Source organism: Terrapene carolina, unplaced genomic scaffold (assembly GCF_002925995.2).
Source record: "Terrapene carolina triunguis isolate 2854851 unplaced genomic scaffold, T_m_triunguis-2.0 Scaffold194, whole genome shotgun sequence".
Lineage (NCBI taxonomy): Eukaryota > Metazoa > Chordata > Testudines > Emydidae > Terrapene > Terrapene triunguis.
Genome location: NW_020664545.1, coordinates 3,385,176 through 3,408,778, shown reverse-complemented (window position 1 = coordinate 3,408,778; position 23,603 = coordinate 3,385,176). Strand labels below are relative to the sequence as shown.

The 23,603-nt window shown below is 60.4% G+C and overlaps 1 protein-coding gene across 1 annotated transcript; it reads right to left on the bottom strand.

Annotated features, from left to right (window-relative positions):
* Positions 1-463: 463 nt before the first annotated feature.
* JAK3 (Janus kinase 3) lies at positions 464-23,366 on the bottom strand. Its single transcript, XM_024219106.3, has 24 exons — positions 23,238-23,366; positions 20,708-20,922; positions 19,748-19,871; positions 18,818-18,929; positions 17,964-18,109; positions 17,265-17,562; positions 16,380-16,502; positions 15,334-15,491; positions 14,351-14,456; positions 13,554-13,740; positions 12,949-13,070; positions 12,077-12,208; positions 11,837-11,921; positions 10,859-10,992; positions 9,894-10,032; positions 9,290-9,441; positions 7,901-8,051; positions 7,366-7,505; positions 6,464-6,653; positions 5,533-5,657; positions 5,001-5,173; positions 4,029-4,146; positions 2,761-2,871; positions 464-2,661 (listed from the first exon to the last, which is right to left on the bottom strand). The coding sequence occupies exons 1-24, from the start codon at positions 23,342-23,344 to the stop codon at positions 2,545-2,547; spliced, it is 3,465 nt and encodes a 1,154-aa protein (XP_024074874.2). The 5' UTR covers positions 23,345-23,366; the 3' UTR covers positions 464-2,544.
* Positions 23,367-23,603: the final 237 nt, after the last annotated feature.

Here is a 23,603-nt window from a genome sequence, read left to right as displayed (position 1 = left end):
TCTCTCAGCTAAACCGCTTGAGTGGCTGAACAGTGACCAGTTCTCCGCTGGCCCCGAGGCGGCTGAAGGCCCTGGTTCCCCCGAGGGCACCAGACACCCTGCCCTGGCGGCCGCGCTAGGTCCCCAGGAGAACCCCGGAGCTGCCCTCCTGCCCCGGCGCGACATCGGCCCAGCTGCCCCCGGGGCTGCACCAGAGCGGAGATGATGCCCTTCTGTTAGGAGCCAGCTGTCCAAGGGTGTTTCTCGCCCGCCTGAGTGCCGATGAAAGCCTGGAACTGGGACTCTCAAAGGCTCAGGAACCGGAGACAAATAAACAGATGCCAAAAGTAAATTTTTTTTTAAAACCACCTTGGACAGGCGGGGGGGGGGGGGGGGGGAAGAGGGGGCTGATTGGCTTTTTGAAGGTGAGGGACTGGTTTGCCAAGCCTGGATTGATTTCAAAGTCCCTTTAACTCCTGCCAAAGGCTGGGCTGACTTGTACGTGTTTCTAGTGACGAAAGCGCTCTGCTTGGCCGCAGCAGAATTCAATTTTGAGTTCCGTATAATTGCGACAGATCAGAGCAATGTTCATTGGTAGGCATTTTTTTCCAATGTTTAGTCTATTTCAATTTGCATAGTTGCAAGAAATTATTGGGGGGGGGGGAGGAATCAGACAATAATGATTTAATGACAGTCGCCTTCAAGGTTCAAAAAGTTAAAGTTTTATCTCTGTTAAATCACAAATCGGTGTCAGTGTCCTGGGTAGAAGCATACAAAGTAACTCCTTAAATCAAACTGTTATCGTCAAGCAGCCTTTTTCTTACGTTGCCTCTCTGTAAATGTTGATTGTTATCGCTGGCAATAACCCTTCCTCGGTTTGGGTGTGTGCGGAGAAATCGACGGTTCCCAACAGTTACTGATTAAAATGCGAATCCTGCCCACCCGAGCTATGCAATCTAGTTCATCTCGAATGCGCCGGAACACCGTTTGGTAAGTCGTGTATATTAACTCTTTGCAAAGCGGCGTACGGCTCAGGTGTCCCTGGGGTAAAGCGCCTGCTATGCTGTCAAACAGCTGGGTTTGGGGTAAATGAAATTTTCTGGGAAAAGGTTTCATGTGACAAAAACATTCCGACTTTTGTTGAAGAGCCAAACACATTCCAGTTTTTGGCCACGACATACAAAGGGTTTTCGGCATTTCAAAACAAAGATATGTTGATGTTTTTTAAATGAAAACCTGAACATTTTCACAGGAAACTTCCACTGCCTATAACAAAACAAAAGTTTTTCATTTTCATTTAAACTTTTTTTTGGGGCGTGCGGGAGGGGAATTCCTCAACCACCTCTCTGCTTCAAAGACCAAAACTGTTTGCTTCACCCTACAAGAATCCTTGAATTCAGACCTTGCAGTTTTCTCTAAATAATTAAATTAACTCAGAATGGTGCTGCTCTTCTGTGTCTCTCTTTAACTGGCGACGCTCTGGGTGGGTGGGTGTCACTGAGATTTCCAGTCCTTTCCCCCCCTCCAAGAAAAGCTGGGGTGTGAAAAGCCCCCCACAGGTATCTTAAAAGCTAGAGGGTCTTTGGTGTAAGCTCCAGCCTGCTCGTTGGCTGAGAGGTGGACAGGGGCTGTCGGAAAGGCGCCGCAGCTCTCTGGGTAATACAGAGCGGTTCTAGCTGGTAGCATCGGGCGTGTACAATCCAGGTGCAGTTCCCAGCGGATGGTTCTGATTTGTGTTCAAGGACCGTGTCGCAGCGCATGAGCGAAGCACGCGGGGCAGCGAGGCCTAGCCCGCCCTAGGGCGGTGTGGGGTGGGGGCCTTTCTGGGAGGTGCTTTGGTCACACACTAGCTCCCGGGCACTTGACTGGGGTCACAGGGTGAAGTTCTCCAGCCCGTGTTATACAGGAGGGTCAGACTGGATGGGCTGATTGACTCTGCGGCCCATCGCATGCCTCAGCAACGGGTGGCTGACTCCGTCTCCCCAGTCACCCGCACGGGCAAATAGCAGGGAACGCGCCTTGGCCTCCACCCTGCCGAAGCCAAGTCCTAAGCTGGGGAAGCGACGATTCTGGACAGCACCAGCCGCGGCTGAGTCAAACCCGTTAGCCACTGGGCTGGGCCAGTGACGCAGCCCAGCGGGAGGGCGCCTGGCGGCTCTGGGGCTGGCAGTCCGGTCCCGGCCCCCAGCCCGCCAAGCTGCGGAGGAGGAAGGTGTCTCCACAGGAGCCTTGGAGGGATCAGAGCCCTCGGCAGCAAACCCGGGACCCTTTGCTGACCTGCCTCGAGCATGCGTCTGGCTTAGCCCCGGAGCCTGGGCTGCCAGAGCCATCGTCAAGCCCCCTGCGTGTCCCGCCGTCCTCTTCTCTGGGGGCGAGGGCCCTCCCCTGGGTTCAGTCCCTGCAGTTTCACAGCAGGGGCCCGTGCGTGGGACCCTGCGCAGCTCATGACCCCACAGTCAGCGGCGCCCCAGGCGTGCGTGGCAGGGTCTCGCCTCTCCGGGGCGAGGCGTGGTGACAAGTCCAGACGGGAGCGGGGGCCCCTGGGCCGCCCCTCCCCCGGTCCTGCTATCCTCGGACCTTGCTCCGGCTGTCGCGCAGCGCCTCGAGCTTCGGCCCCAGCTCGCTGAATTTGGGCCTCTTGCTCTGGCTGAAGGCCCAGCAGCTCAGCATCAGGGCGTGCACCTGGGGGGGGAAAGGGGGGCGGAGCCGTGAACACGGAGGGGGGAGAGGGACGCGCGCAGCAGAGCCACTCCCGCCCTCGGGGAAGCACGGGCTCCTTACCTCGGCGGGGCAGCCAGGGGGCGCAGGGAGCCGCCTGTCGTCCTTTAGCAGCTCCAGCAGGTGGCAAATGATCGGCATGGGCTTGTCGAGTCCCATCATGCGGAGAAATTCCTGCGAGGCGGGGAGGGAAAACAAGGCAGGAAATGGAAACTCTGGGAGTGGATTGGTCTCCCTCTGCAGGCAGGAGTGGGGATTGCAAGGTCTCTTTTTAAACCAGTTTCCCCGCTTTCTCCCGTGGTCAGATGTGACTTTGTCTCCCTCCACAGGCAGGAATGGGGATTGCGAGGTCTCTTTTTAAACCGGTTTTCCCCTCATGCCATATAGTCTCCATGGTCAGATGTGACTTTGTCTCCCTCCGCAGGCAGGAGGGGAGACTGCAAGGCCATTTGCTTCTTTAAAATCTGATTTTTTCACCATACTATACAGTCCCCGTGGTCACCCTTTAGTCTATCAAAGCTCCATTTACAAAGGGGTAATCAATACCGAATCGAAGTTCTGTAAGCAGATAACAGACGTGAAGGGAGGGCATCGGAGATGGTTATGTGCACAGCAAGGTTAGCTGGCATAGAGGCTGTTCGCAACCTATTGACAGGGTTGGCCTCTAAGTGTTAACCAGGTATTAAAGTATTGATTTGTCATTTATCACCTCTTTGTCAACTAGGTACAAACTGAACTTTCACATAACCCACAGCCGCCTTCAGGAGAGGAAGCTGCCAGTTTAGTTTGCCATGGATGGGTCACTTGTGTGCAGTGTTTGCTCAGATAAGTGACCAAGTGGGGATACCTTGCAGTGGGTAGCATCGGGGCTCACCTGTGCAACTTACTGCTGCAGGATATTAGTGACGCAAGGAGCTTAGCTGGCTTCTAGGGGCTTAGATATTTATTAAGTCACAAGGGTTCTCAGCTCTCATGCTTCAGGGTATGAGCTGACTGGGGTCAGGAAGGAATCCCAGCCCCTCCCCTGGTAGGCTTGCCCCATTAGGAGCACTCTGAGGCAGGGGAGTTAAACCTTCTGAGGCATCCAATGCTGGAGACTAAGGGGATCATGGGGTTGTTCAGCAGTTCGTCTGGGGCAATCCCAAATGTACCAGGCCAAGTTCAGCTCTGGTGTAACGGGGGGCAGCTCCTAGGGGAGCCCACGGGGAGATGTGCCTGATTCAGCCAAAGGTCTTTCCTGGCAGCAGAGACTGAGACCCTCCAAACTCATGGCACCTGTGGCGCTCACGGGAGATGCAGCCCTTAGGGGAAGCTGCGGCTAGTGGTCTCACCTCGGAGGGGCTTTGGCTTCTGTTGCTGTACGTGAAGAGCTCGTAAAGGACGACTCCAAAGCTCCAGACGTCGGACTCGCGGGAAAAGACGTTATCCGACAGGGACTCGGGCGCGTACCTGGCCGGGGAGGAGGCGGTTAGCGAGGTAAGTGGGTGAGCTGCAAGCAGAGGGCCCATCAAGGTACTTGTTTGAAGGCGGATGGTTGTGTGGGTGAGGGCTTCTCCCCTCCAGAGACAAGAGGGGCAGAGAGAAGGGGCAGTTTGTCCCCAGCCGGAGACAATGAGCCCAGCTCAATTGGCGTCAATGGGAGCTGCACCATTTTACGCCAGTTGAGCAGCTGGCTGAGTATTTTAAAATTCAACATTTTTGAGCTCAAAGTCCCCCATGGACTGTATCAGAGAACTCCAACATCCCCCCTACCCCCAGACTTCCGTTCCCCATCTATCTAGGCATCCCTCGGCGCTACTGTATGGGAGCACCGGGGGAGGCAGCTGAGTCTAGTAGATAGAGCATAGGGCGAGGGGGCAAGAATCCCCTGGTTTTATTCCCAGTTCTTTCACTGACTCGCTAGGTGGCTGCAGGCCTGTGCCTCAGTTTCCCCATCTGTAGAATGGGACTGACAATACGGCTCTACAGGGCAACTGTTTAGCTGATGTTTGCAAAGTACCGTTGTTAGTGCGGACTGCGTTAGAGGTGTGAAATGGCCCCGCTGGCAGGAAGGTTGGATCGTACTGTGGGTTGGGGGAGCACTCAGAATCTCCCCAGCGCTCGTAAGCGGTTTATCCCCCTTCCACAGAGGGGAGAAATGAGGCACCGAAAGCGGAAGTGTCATGGCCAAGGCCGCACAGGGAGTGTGTGGCAGACCTGGGAAAAGAACCCAGGTGTCCTAGCTTTCAGCTGCTCTGGGACCTGCAGCCCGCCCCCCAGCGAAGCGCAGGCCAAGGGGTGCTGGCAGCTCAGGCCTCCCCTACCAGAACACGGGGCTCTGTCCCGGCTCCCGCACCACGTAGTACTCCTTGTCCTGGGGGAGCAGCTTGGCCAGGCCGAAGTCCCCGATCTTCACGTGGGTCTCGTTCTCCACCAGGATGTTCCTGCTGGCCAAGTCTCTGTGAACGTAGCGCTGGGATCCCAGGTACTCCATGCCCTGGAACAGAGACGCTGAAAGCCTCCAGCCGGAGGCAACGCACGCCAATCCCACAGGGGGCCCTGGCTCCGGCCCTGGGAACCCCGCTCCCTGCCTACTCTGAATCAGAGAGCCAGCCGGCCCCGCTCCGTGCACCTGCCTGGGCTTGGGGAAGGAAGGACGGTCGTAAGGCGCTGGGGCTGGGCTGTGGTCGACCTGGGCTTACGTCCCAGCTCTGACACAGGCTCCCGGGGTGACCTTGGGAGAGTCACATCACTGCTCTGTGCCTCAGTTTCCCATCCCCCTTGCTGTGAATGGGGGGCACGGAGCAGAGGAGCTGCACGCGGGGAGGTGCCTGGGGGTGCAGCTGGGCCCCCTACCTTACATATCTGCCACGCGTAGAGCAGCAGCCGCTTGTGGTCCAGGCGCTCCTGGTTCTTCTGCAGATACTCCCTCAGGCAGCCTTTGGGCAGATACTCCATGACGAGCCGCAGGCTCCTCCGCCCTGGTGGGTGCAGAAAGGACGTCACGGCCAGTCCTGGCCTGGGAGCCCGCCCGGCACTCAGCCCCGGCCCGGGAGCCCGCCCCGCGCCCGGCACTCGGCTCCGGCCCGGGAGCCCACCCCGCACCCGGCACTCAGCCCTGGCCCAACACCCCTGTGCGTCCTGAGCGGGTTTGCTCTAGTGGAAGCTCCACCAGGCAGCGAGGTGAGGGTCTCAGCTTGGAACAAGCAGCAAGGATTGAGGGACACCAGCAGGGCTGGGAGAGCAGGGGGCTGTGGGTCGGGGGTGAGGGGGATCCCAGGGCTGGGATATCAGGGGGCTGCGAGTCGGGGGTGAGGGGCACTGGTAGGGCTGGGATAGCAGGGGGCTGCGGGTCGGGGTGAGGGGCACGGGTAGGGCTGGGATAGCAGGGGGCTGCGGGTCGGGGGTGAGGGGCACTGGTAGGGCTGGGATAGCAGGGGGCTGCGGGTTGGGATGAGGGGCACTGGTAGGGCTGGGATTGCAGGGGGCTGCGGGTCGGGGGTGAGGGGCACTGGAAGGGCTGGGATAGCAGGGGGCTGCGGGTCACGATTCAGGGGCAGCTGCCGAGCTGCAAACAGTCTGCGACCGGCCCCTGCAGCGTGCTGGAGCCATCACCAGCCCCTGGTGCCTCGGTCGCTCCCCAGAGCCCGTCAGTGATTTCAGGGGCTCCCCATGGAGTTCGCTGCCCCCTCACTCACGCTGCCTACGGCTGCGAGGGCCGGGGCTGGTCCCCAGGGCTCCTGCCCAGCCCTAGCGTTAACCCTTCCTTGCCCAGGCCCCGGCTCACCCAGGCTGTAGCACACGCCGCGGTACTTGACGATGAAGTCGTTGTGCAGGGCGCGCAGGATGGCGATCTCCCGTTCGAAGTCCTGCAGCTGCTCGGCCGAGCTCTGCTGCAGCCGCTTCACGGCCACCAGCTCCCCGGTGCTGTCGTCCAGCGGGTCGTATCGACACAGCTCCACGCTGCCGAAGTTCCCCTGGCGAAGGAGAGGGAGCGGAACGCGTGGGGCCTGGCAGCTGGAGGGCTGATGGACACAGCCGTGGCAACCCCCCCGGGGCCTGCATCAAGGGCACTGATCCCCACGCGCCACGCCACGTCACCCACCCTAACCCAGCATGGTTCTTCATCTCCCCCTAGCGGTGGCTCCAGGAAACCCCACTAGCTGGATGCAGCAGTATAAACGCCTTACCCAGACTGCCACTGGGGTGTGGGGGCAAAGATTTGCACAGCACTAAAGTGGGTGATACATGCCTGTCCTGCGGAACTCCCTGCCACAAGAAACCATGGAGGTCAAGGGTTTCGAAGGTTTAGCTGTGGAGGTGGCCGATGCACCAAAGTAGGGCTTAGACCTTGTTTTGGCCCCTCTGCAAAGGGTGAGTTTAACCATGATAGAAGATTCCCCATGACATTGGGGAGAAAGTCCCCGCTTGAGGAAAAGGAAATGCACAGCCCCATGTGCGCCCTGGGATCAGGCTGCCAACGTTAGCCGCTCCAGCCAGCCGGTACGAGAGCGCCGTGGGAGGAAGGGGACCGGGTCGCCCAGCCGGGGAGCTGTTTAACACCCAAACGCCAGGTGAGGGCGGTGCAGAGACGTGGCCCGGCAGAGTGACTTGGCGTGAACGTAAAGCACACGGGGAGGCTGGGGCCTGCGGTGCAGGACCTGGCTGTGGTTCCTTTGGGGGGCTCACCTTGCCCAGCACACACATGTACTTCAGGTGCCGCTCCTCATAGATGGTGGGGTCCTGGCACACTGGGCCTGTGATGTAGCCCCAGAAGCCATCCTTGGCTGGGAGCTCGCTGGGCGCCAGGTCCGACAGCAGCTCGTAATCTGAAACGGGGGAGGACGGGCATGTCAGGCTGCATGGCCAGCTCCCGCCGGTGCCCCCCACGCCCAGCCACCTCTGCCTGCAAACCGCCCCTGCTTTCCACCGGGCAGCGGCAGCATTGGTGTCATCCTGCTGGCTGCTCGGTGCCGGCCCATCCGCCCTGCCCATGGCGCTGTACCCTGCTCGGTGTCATGCCCTGGAGCCATCCTGGCCTCACACCCAGCCAGGCCGGGGCTGGAAGCAAGAGAGACCATGGTCAGCCTGGTAAACGGGACCAGAGTCCTCCGCGGGTGCCGGAGCTCGGCCGTTACCGCTGGGCATGTGGCTTGGGAGCGGCTGTCTGTTGCAATCCCGTGTTCTCAGCAGCCTGCCCCACGTGCGCCGGCCGGGCACTCACCTGAGGTGATCAGGCTGTTGAGGTCCCTGATGATGGCCCGGAAGGAGGGGCGCCGGGACGGCCGGTAGTCCATGCACTGGGTGATGAGATTGGCCAGCTCCGTCCACTTGGGAGCCGGCAGCTGGAGGCTGTTCTGGTAGAACTGGAGTTTCTGTCCAGGGGAAAGGGGGTTTGGGGGGGGTTAGGCGTTGCGCTGCCTGGGGATCACCTGGGTCCCCCCCCGCTGGATCGTCCCTTGCTCGGTACCCGACACCGCCCTCTGCTTCTCAGGTCACTTTCACACCCAGCGATCTCCCAAGGGGCCAGGCTGAGTTTGCACAGGCTGGAAACCATCCTGATGCGCGTTCCCCGTGCCAGGAATTGGGGGGTGGCGTGGATAAAGGTGGGCCTGCCTGGGTAGACGCTTTGGCGTTCGGGTCTCCCAGCCGGCTGCAGTTTCCATCTGCATTTGCCCCAGGTGCAGGGGGATGCCAGGAGGAGGGGCCCAAACACCCTCGTCTTTTTCCACGGGGAAACCATCGTTGTTGGTGTTGTTTTTACATCTTTAAAAATAAGATGCAGCGGGGAAAGGGCAGATTTCCTTCCGGCAAATGCCCCTCCCCCGGGGGTCAGAAGGAGCCTTGCCAATTGAAATGGCTTTATCACAAGTCGCAGGATACTGGGAGTTTTTCATAAAGTCCCAGCTCCGGGAGTCATGGTAGTATGTGCGAGTCTTGGCTTCCATTTAAAAAACAAAAAGCGAAACATTTGCCAGCCTTCCCGGCTGGTGAGGAACACTGGAAGTGGGGACCCTGAGGGGCTCAGACCCCAGAAGGCAAAGGTAAAAGAACCGGACGTTTTTAACTCATGGTTTTTTAAGCTGATCGCGATTTTGGGGAGCCGACAAACTCACGTCACGTGAACGCTTGGGGTTGGCCCCACTCCCCGAGCTTGGGGTGGGTGGGGGATGAGTCGGACTCTGATTCCTGTAGCCCAGTGGCATCTTAACTAACCAGAGCCACCCCGACCTTCCTGCTACGCCAAGCTTGTGGGCCCTGATTCTGATCCGCCTCTGCCCGCCCAGGCCTGCCAGCAGCGTCAAGGGGCCTTGTACGTTTCCAATGGCGCATGGCCATCTGGTGACTGTGAGCCGGAGCGGCACTGCGAAGGAACAGCTGCTCTGGGCCGGGACCCTCCGAAGAGGAACTTTGCAGAGAAGTTGCCATGGGGTTGACAGAGCGTTACTGCCGGTCAGACCCGCTCTGCCGACACAAACCAGCACCTCCAGGCTGGTAAAGTCCCAGCTGCAGCAGCAGCAGGAACAGAAGAAGGGAAGTGACCCTTCTGGGGCTGCCGCGTGGCTCAGACCCATGGGAGGGGGGATCCCAGGGAGCAGAGGGGCTGACTCACCGACAGGGGCTCCAGGGCACTCGTGGGCATGGTGCCCCCGCTGAAGATCTCCCACACGGTGGCGCCGAAACTCCACTTGTCCGACTCGAGCGCCAGGTTCTTGGGGTCGCCGATGCACTCGGGGGCCACCCAGGGGATGCGGTCGATCAGCACTGCAAGGGAGCACACACCGGTGGGGTGAAACCAGGGTGCCCGCGTGCGGAGCTGCCAACTGTCACCAGGCATCCCGCTGCCCCCACTGCCAGAGCCCAGCAGCTGCCTGATGCCAGGGCAGCACAGGGGTGGGGGTTAGAATCCCAAATCGACAGCTCCTTTGCGCCTAAATCCCATTTGAAAATGAGATGGAGGCTCCTAAATCTGCTGGGCATGGCCAGGCTGAGCACAACAATGCCTAAGTACCTTTCAAGATCTGGGCCTTAGCTGCCCCGTGCCTCAGTTTCCCCTCTGTGCAATGGGGATCGTAGCCCTGCCCTGCCATACATTGCAGACTGTGAGGTGCCCAGATACTCCGGTGATGGGACACAGGGAAGGCCCTGAGAGGGATCCCGAGGGTCGTGAGTCGTGATGGGAGCCAGCAAGGCACGCTCTGCCCCAGGGAACTTACTTTCCTTGGCCAGCATGATGAGGCTGACTCCAGGGTCGCTGAGCTTTATGAAAGGGGGGCTGCCGCTGACGGCGTCCCCCTCCCTGGCCAGCAGGACCTTCTTAGCAGAGACGTTGCCGTGCACGATCTTCTTATCCTCCTGGGGAAGGAGCGAGACGGTCAGTTGCAAATGTCAGCAGCGAACAGCCCAGCGTGTCTCTTTATTTGCCCTTCACCAGGCTATTTCGGCCTGGGGTTGTTCTTTACCACCCACCGTTGTCCGTCTTTTACAGCAGAATCTAGGGCTTTGATTTCCAGAGTACTGAAGGTGCCAGGGACGTGCAGCTGCAGAGCTATTTCTGCTGACTCACCCTGGCCACCAGACCAGGTGGGCCCTATCACCACCCACCCAGGAGGATCAAATGCTTTGATTGCCTCGCAGAGGGAATTAAGGCTGGCCTGCAACCCTAGAAATGGTCCAGTAGCAAGGGGGGAAGGCTGGGCTGTTAAGGTAGGGTGACCTAGTGCACAGGATTGGGACTCAGAAGATTTGGCTTCTATTCCTGGCTCTTTCACTGGCCTGTTGGGGGACCTTGGGTAAGTCACTTGCCCTCCCTGGGCCTCAGTTTCCCCTTCTATAAAATGGGTTGATGATCCTGTCATTGAGATTGACTGATGAAAAGTGCTAGGTAAGAGCGACGGATTCTTATTATTACTGAAGTTAACCACGAGGGAAACCCCAGGGAGGGGGTGAATTTGGACGTGTGTGTGTGTGTGTGTGTGTTAGGAGCAGGACGAGTCATTCTCAGGTTTAATAACTGCCCTGGGTTGGGGTTAAACTCCCAGTCTTTGGCTCCTTGTAAATACTGGAGTGCCTGCCTGCAGGGCCCCAGGAGGGCGTGCTGACGTTAGGTGATCAAGGGGACATTGGCAAGGCGGTTGGGGAGGGGGCCTAGGGGCTGACCGCGAGTCATCTGCCAGCTTACCAAAAAGTTGAGGGCATAGGCCAGTTGTTTGGCCACCTCCAGCTTCCAGCTGGCTGTCACCTTGCCCCCGGCCTGGTTCTTCTTCAGGTAGATGTCCAGCGCGCCGAACTTGACGTATTCCTGCACCATGATACCTGCGTGGGAGGGGCAGGGATCAGCGTCTCACGACAGCAGGTTGGGCCAGGACCCGCTCGGCTACATAGGCCGAGTTTTCCTGATTCAACCCAGGGAGGATGGTTCCTGTATCACAAATACCTGCAAGGACCTTCTGCTTGTGTCTTAGGATGTCTTGCTGGTCAGGGGAATGGAACCCAGGAGTCCTGACCACCCCCAGCTCCAGTGCCCCACGCTGCCTTCCAACAGAAATGTTTTAGTGAGTCTGATTCATAAATCTCACCGTATGTATTTTGCGGGGAACTTTAACAAGTTTTTCCTCTGTGGCGTGAAAAACGTGGACACTACAGCACTGGAGGCGGGAGGGGGGCTAGTGGCGAAAGCAGCAGGGAATCAGGACTCCTGGGTTCCCAGCTCTGGGGGCATGGTTAGGTCTGAGGGTTAGAATGGGGGTGGGAAAGGACCCTTGGTTCTGTCCCCAGCCCTAGGAATGGGCTGCGGGTTAGAGGGGGCTGGGAGTCAGGACTCCTGGGTTCTGTCCCCAGCCCTGGTGCGGGGCTGGGAGCCAGGACCGCTGAGCTATTTCTGTCCCCAGCTCTGGGAGGGAGTGTGAGCTAGTGGTTAGAGCAGGGGACAGCTGGGTGATCCGGTGATGGGAGGAGTGACTGTGAGCCAGGACACCTGGGTTCCAGTCTCAGGAAGTGAATGACTGGCTGTGAGTGTGAACAGCAAACGAGCAGCATAAACTGTGGAGCAAGAAACTGGCATTTTGCCTGGCCACCTCCCCGTTGTAATGATCCAGGGGCCTTCCCAGCCACGCGCCTTCTCTGGGCAGCGTCTTTTCCTGGCGGGGGCGCTACTCACTGTTTTCCTTGATGCTGACCCCGTACAGCAGGACCAGGTGCTTGTGGGAGATCTGACTCATGATGCTGGCGGCCTCGAGGAAGGACTGGAACGGAGGGAGACTCGGGGTCAGGCTGGGCTGGGATCCCTGTTCCCTTGCTTTGTCTCTGGCTTAGCTGCTCTAGGGCCAGGCTGCCCCACGCTGGAGGGAGCCCAGCCCCTCGGCTCGCCCCCCTGCCCCCCGACCACCCCAGGCCTCACCTCGGAGCAGCTGCCGTGGCTACTGTCCATCACCTTCAGCAGGACTTCGGTCTCGTGGCACTCGTCGTCGTCCTGGTCCCGCTTGATGCCCCGGTAGATCTTGGTGAAGGATCCCTGGCCCAGGTTCTCGCACTGTCAGGAGCCAGAGTGAGGAGATGGGGGGAGGGGATGAATAACCAGGGGGCACCCCCCCCATCCACCCTGGGTCATTCACCAGCTCCCCCTGGAGCCAGGGCACAATCCTTCAGTGCCCCCTTTGCTGGGAGCTGGGCACCCACCTAACTCCCACAAGCCTCCGCTGGAAATCCCCGCCCTCTGGTGCCCATCACCTTGGTGTCTGTCTCCTCTCGCAGGCAGGGGCGGTGTGAGGGCAGTGCACGGCCCTGCTGCCTGTCTCCCTTTGCTCCTGACATTGGCACTGGAGCAGCAGGGATGGTGAGGGAAGTACAGGACTGTGCCTGCCCGCTGCTCCCGGTTTACACCAGAGCGAAAGGATCAGGCCCTTGCCCTCAATATCGCCCATTTCACAGAGAGGGAAACTGAGGTACCGAGTGGGGAAGGAACTCCCCCAAGGTCACATGGGCCAGAGCCCAGGAGTCCTGGCAATGCCCCCTCCCCACTCCATCCCCTGCTGTAACCATTAGACCACGCAATCCTTTCAGAACTGGGGAAAGAGCCCAGGAGTCCCCAGGCCCCTGCTCTAGCCACTAGAACATACTTCTTCTTTCCCAGTTCTGGGCAGAGAACCCAGGAGTCCTGGGCATGTCGCCCTCTTCTGGGTTTGATCCAGAACTGTGGCTGGGAGAGGAGGGGCAGGGACTGTCTCCCTGCCCAGCCAGACCCTGGCGTAGGGCCTGTCTTCCCCCACTTACCATCGTCAGGTTCTCCGGCTGGATCTTGTGGAACATCATCTGGTTGATGCTGCGGCGCGGCGCAGCGGGGGAGCCGGGGAGCTGGCAGCAGCTGCCTCGCACGATCAGCAGGTTGGATTTTTCTTGGAGGGAGAGGAGAAGGAAGGGGACCAATCAGCAGGGACCGTGGCGTGGGGCGAGAGGGGTGTGTGTCTCGCCATGTAATTGTCAGATGCTCCCTCACTGCTCAGCACAGGGGCTCAGCGCGGGAAGGGAGCGGGACAACGCTCCCCCAGTTAGACGCAGGGCTTGGCCTTGGATGTGCATGGCTTGGGGGGGGGTTAGACTGGAGACATCCTCGAGAGTCTCCGGCTGGCGCAATGGACCTCAGCAGTGCCCACAGGGCAGCCTGCACAACTGGGCTTTAAATGTCGCTGGCCACGCCCCTATTGGCCACACCCACCGTTGTGACATCACAGACCGTTGAACGGCCATTGGTTTCCTCATCCCTCCCCCCTCCATCCCATTGGCCAGGCAGCACCTGGCTCACGCCTACGGGTCTGGCCCACCATGTGCCCCAGGTGGCGCCCCCAGGTACCACCTGCGGCGTCACAAACTGGCTGTACCTTTGGGCCGGGGAGGGCAGCACGTGCCCAGGCGTAGGGCCACCCCGTCGGCGTGCAGGGTGCAGTTCTGGTAGGTGCAGAGCAGCTCCTGGAGGCTGCAGAAGCGCCTGGCAACTCCGGAGAGGGAGTAGCTCCCTTCCTTGTCCCTCTGGATCAGGCAACCCTTGTAATCCCGTCCGAAGCACGTCTGCACAGGGGGAGAGGGAATGAGGGGGCAGTTAGCCAGCGGTACCACGTGTGACCCAAAGGATCCATCAGCCACAAGGAGCCACAGTCAGTGATCTGGGCCAGCAGGCGCTAGAAGCCGGGGACTGGGCTTCCCTGAGTGAGATGCAGGGGCTCCCTGATGCTAAAGGCAGAGTCCGCATAGCGGGCAGGCGGGGTAGAGGGGGTCCTGGCCCATCCAAGGAGTTGGGCATCATTGGCTCTGAGACACCCCACATAGACCACCTAGGTCCATGTGGGGCAGTTACCTACACAGCCAGGGATGGGACCAAGGCAGAGAAATCCATGCCGGGTCTTTCCCCTGGGGGCCACGCCCAGCATCTGTCCCAGGTGAGAACTGAATCCTCTCTCCTCCCTCTGGTTGGCTGACTCAGCCTGGCCCTTTCTAGCCTGGCTGGGTCCCTGGGGAATTCCGGACTGGACTCCCACGGATCCCTGTTGGGTAGATGGGCTGGGAAGCATGAATAAACTCTGTGATGCCGAACAGCTTCTGGGAAGCAGCCTGGTATCCCCCTGCTCCCCAGGCAGCCAGCAGAGGCCGGGTCCCGGCAATAGCGACGTGACCGTCTTACCTTGATGCAGACAGTGAGCAAGTAGCTGTCAAAGTCCTGCGGGCTGCGGCGGAGGAGGTAGTCTCCCTCGTCGTTCGCTGCCAGCTTCTTCACTGCAAACTCGGACCTGCAAAGCCCAGGCCCGTGTCAGGACCACGCTAAGGTCCCAGCCGCCAGGAACCAACCAGAGCCCTCAGCCACTGGATCGAGCACGGCTATACTCTGTACTGTCCCTTTAAGATACTGCAGACTCACTGAGCATGCTCAGCGCCCAGGCCTGGCACATGGCTGCGTGATGCTTTACATGCAACGAAGGGTTTTGCCTCCCCTCCGGATTCTGACTCCGCCGTTTGGAAGGGGAGCTGCGGTATGTGGCGCCCCCGGCGTGTCAGACAGAACGTGACAGGCAACAGGGGTCTCGCACAAGAATTAGCTGGGATCTTTTCCCCTTCGATGATACTTCCCAGAGAAGGTTCTCCGAGCCCTTTACAAATATTAATGATACCTCATAAGGAGTCCGTCATTGGTAGAAGCAACTCTAGAACCCAGGAGTCCTGGCTACCTTCCCTGCTCTAACCACTAGATCACACTCCTCCCCTCCCAGAGCTGGGCATACTACCCAAGAGTCTGGACTCCAGACCCCCTGTTGTAACCCACCAGACCCCACTCCCCTCCCAGAGCTGGGAATACTACCCCCCTATAGAAAAACGCTTTCCCTTAAAAATCAATTTCCTTGTTCAAGCATCATCTCCCTCCTCCTATTTCAGCACAGCTCTGGTGAACAGAACAAGTGCAGTGCCCCTTCAGAGCCAAAAGGGGGGGAACAGCAAACATTGTTTTTGTGTAGGTCCTACCTAAACGATTACTTGACATTTCCCGCAGAGGGTATTTTTCACTCCCTGCCCCCAGGAATCTAGAGCCCGGGGCTGCCAAGTTGGCAGGGGAGTTGTTGGGGTCTAGCCAGGCGGCGCCACTGCTGGCCAGGGTCCCGTCACCATCCCTACCTGATGGGTCCATGACACTGGTTCTCCATGTTCTCCAGCAGCCGGGGGGGAGCCACTGCCTTGCAGAAATAATGGTGGGCGTCTGCTGTCAGCCGGTAGTAGCCGTCGATGAGGGAGACGAAGGACAGGGCCTCCCGCAGCGTGAGGAACTCCACCTCCTGGGGGGGGGGAGAGACAATGGGGGCACAGCTGGAGTCAGAGCCGAGCCTCACGGCTGCATGGAGCCCTTCCACGCCACACGCATCCCTCATGCTCTGCCAGGCCAAGCCGGTGGCACTTAGCCCTCACGCTGCTCAGGGGCTGCTGTGGCAAGAACGGGCAGGGCACAAGGGCAAGTGCATCGTGCCCCAGGACCTGGGATGCCCACTGTCCTTTGCCCATGTGGAGGCCTGGCGAGGAGGAGAAAAACTAGGGTGATGCCATGGGAGGGGCCTACTACAGGGCCCAGGATTGCTAACCAGAAAGAAGAGGTGGATTGAGGCTTGTTTTTAAACATCTTTTCGATGGCTCTTAGCCAGGATGGGCAGGGATGGGGTCCCCAGCCTCTGTTTGCCAGAAGCTGGGAATGGGCGACAGGGGGTGGATTACTGGATGATTCCCTGTCCTGTTCATTCCCTCTGGGGCACCTGGCACTGGCCACTGTCGGAAGACAGGACACTGGGCTAGATGGACCTTTGGCCTGACCCAGTTCGGCCGTTCTTATGGTCTTAGGTTAACTAACAAAACCATCCAAAGCACAGGACTTGGTGCCGCTGCTTGGGGCGGCAAAAACGCTGGAGGCGGCCCTGGTCATGGGAGTTAAGCACTGGAATTTACCTAGGGAGGTGGTGGAATCTCTCTCACTGGCGGTTTTTAAGACCAGGTTGGACAAACCCCTGCCAGGGCTGGTCTAGGGTTACCTGGTCCTGCCTCAGCGGAGGGGGCTGGGCTCGGTGACCTCTCGAGGTCCCTTCCCCTACATTTCTAGAAAGGACACGGAGACCCGTGGGTGCCCAACAGGGAACAGCAGGCAGTAGGAATGAGGCAACTCCCCGCCCCCCACTCACTAGGATCCTGTTATCTGTCTTGGTGACGGTGACGATCCGGTTCTCCACGGGATTGCTATCCCGGCTCGCTTGCTTGATGCTGATGTCGGCGATTTCGGGGAAGTCGCAGAACGGCTGGCGGCTCTAGGGTGGAGAGGAGGAGAACTGAGCATGGGCAACGAGAACCGACCCGAACTGTCCCCCGAGCCTCGGAGCCTGGCTGAGGCTTCGGACGCAGCAGGAGGGTCGATTCCTATTGCCCCTGGTTTTGCTGGAGGACACAGAAGCTGAAGTGAGGGGCTGGGAGAGCGGTCCTCCCGCCTGGCTGGGATTAGACGGGGGTAAGAGAGGACACAGAAAACGACAGAGGTTTAGGACAGCTGGGGGACAAGCCATTTCCTGGGCCTGGTTTCCCTGATGCCATAGACTTGCGAGTTCTCCGGCGGCCCCTCGAGTTTCCCGGAAAAGAGAGAGCAAGACAAGGGCTGATCTTCGCAGGAAAGGAGAACCCGTCCGGCCTTTCTTGGCACCAGCCGGGTTTTCATTCCCTTTCCGCGGAGGAGATTGTGCGCACATTGTGGTGTACCCCACACCGACACCAGGCAGGACTGTGGCCCCCTCTAGTGGCTGCGGCGGGCTATAGGTTTCGAAGGCGTCTATTGCTTTCTGCCTAATTAGTTCAAGCAGGAGAGGTTGGAGCTTTTAGCTCCATGGGTCCCAGGTTCAATCCAGAGGTGGGGGAAGGACGGCGAAAGTGTGTGTGTGGGGGGGGGGGGATGGCCCCTGTATAAAAAGTATGGAGCAACCCCCTTTGCCCCAGCCCCATCTCTGGCGTTGATGGTTCAATCCCCCAGCTGAGCCATGTGGGGTGTTCGCTCCTGCCCCGCCCCCCGCCCCCAGCCTCACCTCGTCCCCGCTGTGGCTCCAGAAGATCCCGTTCTCCCCAGACACGTGGATGACCCTCTGCCCCTCCTGGCCCCGCTCGCAGCCGCTGGGGGCTCGGACCGGGAAGCTCTCCTCCACCCACGTCCTCTCCAGCTTCTCCAGGTCGATCAGGTACTTGAGCTTGAGGGCGCAATCGTCGGTCTGGCAGCCGCTGATCCTCCGCAGGGACTTGTGGAACTTCCTCCGGATCCGCTTGCGGGTCAGGAAGCTTTGCTGCTGGATTTGGTGCCGGAGCGTCTCCGGGATGCAGGATTTGTAGCTGGGGGGGGGAAGAGGAGGATGGAGGAGACCTGGTCCTGGCCTAGCCTCCCCATCCGCCCCTTCTCCAGGTGTTCTGTGAGGGGAGGGGGGTTGTTTGGCACGTGGCCCTTGGTAGCTCACCAACTGGGGGCCGTGGTACCTGCTGGCTGGGGCACTGGGAGGCTGAGAGCAAGGCCTGGGCAGCTGGGGGGTGAGTCCGTGCGGGAGCATTTGTGTCTTCGCTGGTGGCTGCTGCTGGACCCCAGCAGGGCAGGGAAGTGGATGGGTTTGGCCTGTGTTTGCGGCTGCTTTGGGTCTCCTGTCCCCAGGGCGGGCGGGCGGAACTCGGGGCCAGACGCTAGAAGGGACGGATCTGGATCCGGATCCGGATCCCCCTGCCCGGCTGGCTCCCTCTCTCACCTGACGCTGCTGAAGATCTCCTCCAGGCTCCACTTCCTCTCCTTGACCATCCTCAGCATGTCCAGCACGGCCAGGCTGAGACACTCCTCCTGCAGCTGCAGGCTCAGCGCCCCCTCCATGCGCCCGCTGATGAAATCGCTGCGGGACTGGGGGCCACCCCCAAGAACACCACACGCGTCAGCTCAGCACCAGGCTGCGATCATAACCATCTCCCGTCGGGAGAGCACTTCGCCCCACGCCCCCCAGAGCAGCTACGCTAGCACAGCAGGCTCCAGCTGATGCTCTGGGAACGCCTCCCCCCGCCCCCCTTTCAGGGATGTGGAAATGGGACCACAAGTGAGTAAGCTTCCTTCCAAGGGACTGGGGGACGCTGAGGGACCTGGAGCCCCCCAAGAGATGCTTGATCCCGGGGTGACTCCATCCCTGGCAGCCTCCCCCCAGCTTTACAGCCATGGACAGTTCCCAGGTTGCTGCCCAGGGATTTCCATGCTCTAGTTACACCTTGTCCATAACCCAGTCTGGGCGGAGCCCGACCCTTTGTGCTCCTGGTATCAGGCTGGCAGAGGCCCATGCAAGGTGCTGGGTTGGCACTTTGGAGATCAGGTGTAATCCCCAGCTCTGCCTCTGGGGCCTTGCACGGCCGTGGGCAGCTGCTCTGTCTCTCTGCACATCCCCTCCTTAGCTGTACGGTGTGTGTGTGATGAACCAGGGCGCAGTCGAACCGGGAAAGTGGTTGGGAGATGCCATGTCTGAACCTCACAGCTGGGTGTTCGACGCACCTGGCGGACGATGCTGGTACCTGATTGTAGGGGACGAACTCTCTGTAGCAACCCCCCCCCCGGGGCATCACTCACCTGTGCAAAGAGATAATTGATGGTGGGACAGTCTAGCACGGCGCTGGCTCGGTCGTTCAGCAGCCCGAAGCGGTACGATTTCCCCGGCCCAAACCAGTTGGGGAAGAAAAACCTGCCGAGGAAAAGGAGCCCAGCTCACTTCTCTTCTCCTCCACCTTCAGCACGAACCTCCCCGTGGGACGGCTGCTCGGGGGCGAGAACTGACCCGCTCGGAGTGTCACGTCTGCCCCTGGGGTTACCAGCTCCCCAGGGCTGATTTTCTATGCGGGGCAGCGATGTGCAGGTATAACAGCAAGGATTAAAGAGGACCAAGGAGGTTGGCAGGGCGCTAAACTTGCCTGCATCGGGGCATGAGCCCCAATCTCCTGCTAGGGGGATGGGCAGAGGATTAGAGCCTATGGAGAATATAAGCCCATATCGTTCCCTGGGAGACTCTATGGGGGCAGGTTGTCCCATAACTCTTTCCTGGGGGGCTTCTTGCAGCTGCCTGTGACTGGCCACTGGCAGAGACAGGATGCTGGACAAGATGGGCCGTGGATCTGATCCAGTCGGGGGGGGGGGTCACGAACCAAACAACATCATCAGGAAACCCTGCCCCTGAGATGCACCATCATGAAATCATGGCCCTGCTCAGGAACAGACAGACCGCAGTGGCCCCGGGCTTGGGTGCGGGAACCCTGCGTGGAGATGCAGGGTAATTAGCGAGTGATCCCGCGAGCTCCAGGCAGGACGGGAAGGGAGTGGGCGCGGTTTGTTGGACCAGAGGGAGGTAGGGGGCTAGGACAGAGGCGCTCCTGCCTGGAACCCCCAGGAGCCTGCGCTGGTCTCTGCTGGGTTTGTGAGCTCGCAGGCCCCTGAGGAAGGGGGTGAATCCGGACAACGCCCTGGGAGCTGGGCACTCAGCGACTGGGGCAGGGAGTTCGCAAGCACCTGATTCTGTAGACGACGACTTGGCAGCTCGAATTGTCCACCGTGAAGAGGTGGTTGGGCGGGAACCAGCATTTCAGATCTTCCGTTGCCAGGGCGAAGAGGGAGTGGCAAACGGGCAGGATCCCTGCAGGGAGGGGAGCGGCAGGTGAGGCGTTTTGGCAAACCCGGCAGGAAACCGGACCAGCCCAGGCACCGGAGCGGCTCGCCCTGGGCACCGCGGGGCTAGGGGACGGCTTGTGCCAAACAACACTGAGAAGGGCGGCCATGGTGGGAGGAAGGTGCAGCCACAGCGGCTGGTTAGCCAGGTGGGTGGGCCCCTTGGCCTGGCTGTATTGGTGTCTGTCCCTGCTTTGAGGACACCTGGGGCTCCTCCATTCCCGTAGCCCTGGGGGTGGGTCTATATAGGCTCAGGCTATGCCGTCCGCCCCTTCCCCCCCTCCTTAGGCTTCAGAGCCCGAGCTCCGGCCTGCCCCTCGCGGCCACCTGCCGAGATCGGGTAGCAGGGCACTGACACTCGGCCCCAAGCAGGTCACAATCTAGCTCAAGGGCTGGAGAAAGGGGGGTTCGTTCTCCCCATGGAACCAATGGGGGTGGGAGCGGCTTGCCCAAGGCTACCCAGCAGCTAGGGCAGAGCTGGGAATTGACCCTGGATCTCCTGAGCTGCAAGGTCCCCCCCCCCCACCGGACATGGTCCTTGCTCTGCCCGTGAACGCTGGCGCAAGGGGATTGTGAAGCGCGGGGCGTTGAGCTCCTCCCATCGCACACAGGGCAGGCACAGCACCGCGCAAGCGTCTGGCTCCCCGTGGCCGACCGGCGCTTCGGGCTGCGGCCACCAGATGGCGACATAATCGCGGCGGCTCGGAAAGGTGTGGCATTGCGTTACGGCGGGGGGTGGGGTGGGGCCACATCCTCCCCTCCCCCGCCCCGGATCCCATCCCCAGGCTCCCGCGCCCCTCTCACCGCAGGCCTTGGCGGCCGCCACACAGAGCTCCTCTGCCAAGTACTCGCCATACGTGAAAGTCAGGACGCCGCCCAAGTCGGGGTCCGATCGCGGGGTGTTGGCCGGGTGGTACAGGTAGACCTGGAGGGTCCCCGACTCCATGGAGGACAGGCTGCAGGACCTGTTTCCGATCAGGGGCGTCTCCTCTCCGAGGGGGGCCATGGTGGGAGGCAGCCTGTGGTAACACCAGGCCGGGGCTGGTTAGCCGGGCTCGAGGCGCATTCTCGGCTCAGTGAGCCCCTTTTCTCTGCACCCCCTGCGCTGGGCTGCGCCTCTGGGACTAAACGCCTGCACAGCCGGGCGGATCTGAGCCCAGCAGCTCCGGAGCACCCAGATTTCCCGGGACAGTCACCTCTGAAAATGGACCCCCCCCAGGCAAAACTAGGACAGGCAGCGACGCCACTCAGGTCCCCTCTGCTCCTGCAAGTGCCCCCGCCTGCTCTCTAGCAGGTGCTGGGTCCCCTCCCCTCCCGGCCACTTCACCCAGAGCGACGTGGCGAGCTAGGAAGTCATTTTCGTGCCGCTGCAAAAGGCCCCGGCCGCTGCATCGACTGCACCTCCCCCGCCCCGGCCTTCCTTTCCAATGTGATTGCGATCAGAAAGTCGACCATGAAAGCCGCCTCGTTTGCAGTCTGCGTCATTCCCCTGCGTGGGGTTTGAGTCACAGCTGCTTGGCTGGGTGCAGGACGCTAGGAGGGTGGGCACTGCAGAGGCCAGAGCGGTCAGCCTGGGGCATCCCCCACCTCCCCGGCCTCTCCAGCTGGCCCGAGAACCCTGCAGACTGGAGCCGGTGAGATATTCAAGTGGCTTCCCCCCCACACCGCCTGCACCCGGGCCTGGCGAGGTGAAGGCCTCGAAATGCAGACACTGAAATCCACCCAGCCCGAGGAGGCAGCGAGGAAGAATTCCTCCGTTGACCCTGCGGTGTCGACACCGGGGCAGAAGTCGGCTCGGCTCACTTGACATTGTTCACGGCCCTCCGTGATGTGGCTACGCTGGCCTAACATTGTATCGTAGACTAGTCCACGGGCGAAGAGGACAGGGCGCTCAACCTTGACTGGCCAATACGTGGGGCAGCTGGTGCCAACGTCACGGGGCGTATTGTGGTCTCCTGGCCACGCGAACCCAGGCTGCGCTCGTCGACCGCTTTCCGGGGGAGACTTTCCAAAGCGGCTCTGTCTCCCCGGAGCTCACGGCCCATTTTCAGAAGCAATTTAAGTGCTTTGAAAAAACTTGCCCTCTCTCCCTCCCTGGCCACCTGACCGCCCGCTGCCGCTGGCAGTGCCCGCCAGCAGCAAACCCTCCCCGACCTTCTCCAGCCTACCGTTTGGAGAGGTGAAGTAGGGGAGCGAGAGGAAATGACCCCGCCAGCGGCTGTAAGGCCAACGACCGCTCCCTTCCCAGCGAGCTGATGCTAATCTCATTTCTCACCTCACTCCGCTGCCTTGCAAAACGCACCTGGAGTTGAACAGGGGGGGGGGAGGGGGGGAAGGCAGGTCCTTGGTTATGCTCCGGCTTCTGCGGGCACAGCCGTACAGGGCAGCGCTGCTCTCTGGTGTAAATGGGCAGGGGAGCGAAGAATCGGGCCCCACGACTTCAACTCTTGAACTTAGAATCAGAGGCATGTGGGGCTGAAAGGGGCCGTGGGTCCAGTGCCCTGCGCTGAGGCAGGGCCAAGCAACCCCAGACCTGCCCTTTCAGGGGTTGGGCCAACGTGCTCTTAAAACCCTCCAGGGAGGGGATGCAGGAGTGCAATGAACATGTTAGTTGTTTGCAGGCTGTGGTCATGTCAGTGCCGTATACGAGAGAGGGATGTGTGTGTGTGTGTGTGTGTGTGAGAGAGAGAGAGACAGGATTCTCATAGTACGAAGAGAGAGTGGTACATTCCCCTCCCTCCCCGCCGAGTGGAGGAGCTGAATCCAGTGACCCCATCAGACCATCTAGCCAAAGGGCCTCAGCCCACTCCACAAACCTGGGAGTTTTACAGATGGGGAAACTGAGGCACAGAGGCCAACCTGCTTAAAAAGTGGCCTGGCAGAGCTCTGGAAATCTCAGACATCTTACACTGAGCAGCCAACTCTCTCGGCCAGCGAGGACAGATGACTAGCCAAAGCCCCCCGGGAGTCGGGGCAGAGGTGGAGCCCAGTTCAATGCCTTGACCCCAGACCTAGCCTTCCTCCAGCCCTTCCAAATCCCCTGCTCGCTGGCGGCCTTCTCCGTTCGCCTCTCGTTAGCACGCTGGGCAGACGGAGCTCGCCTCTGCGGCTGGCCGGCCACGGTCCTAAGAGACAAACAACCGTGCGCAGCTGAGCAGCCTCGGCCGGCTTCCTCCTCTGTTATTAGCCACAACCCTTTGCGATTTCCCTCTGGGTCCGGATGACCTCGGGGGAGGGAACCGAGCGCCCCCCAACTGCTCCACGAGGGGCTCGCGAGCCCCCTGCCAGGCCCCCCTCCGCCCTGCGTCCCAGCCGGGGAGACCCAGAACATTACCTCGTGCGGGGTGACGTCTCTGCGGGCGCAGCTCTGCCCTCGCCGGCGGGACAAGGAGCCAGCAGGCTCGGTTCCCTCTCCCGGGGCCGGGACAGGGAGCTGGGCATGGATCGAGCTACGCTGCCTCCATCCGGCTGGGAGAAGATACAGATTAAAGATGGGGGGGGGGAAATCCCCCTTCTCGCTTCCTTCCTGCCCTCTGTGTGTCTTGGCTTTGTGTGAACTTCCTGTCATTTGCTCGCAGAAGCTGGGTGCGTGGGATGGGGAGGGGCCCAGGCGGGCTGGAGGGGAGAGTTGCTGAGCACGGGGGGGGCCGGGGGGGGAGGCTAGGTCCGAGCTGGGGTTCTGCTGCACCTGCTTAGGCGT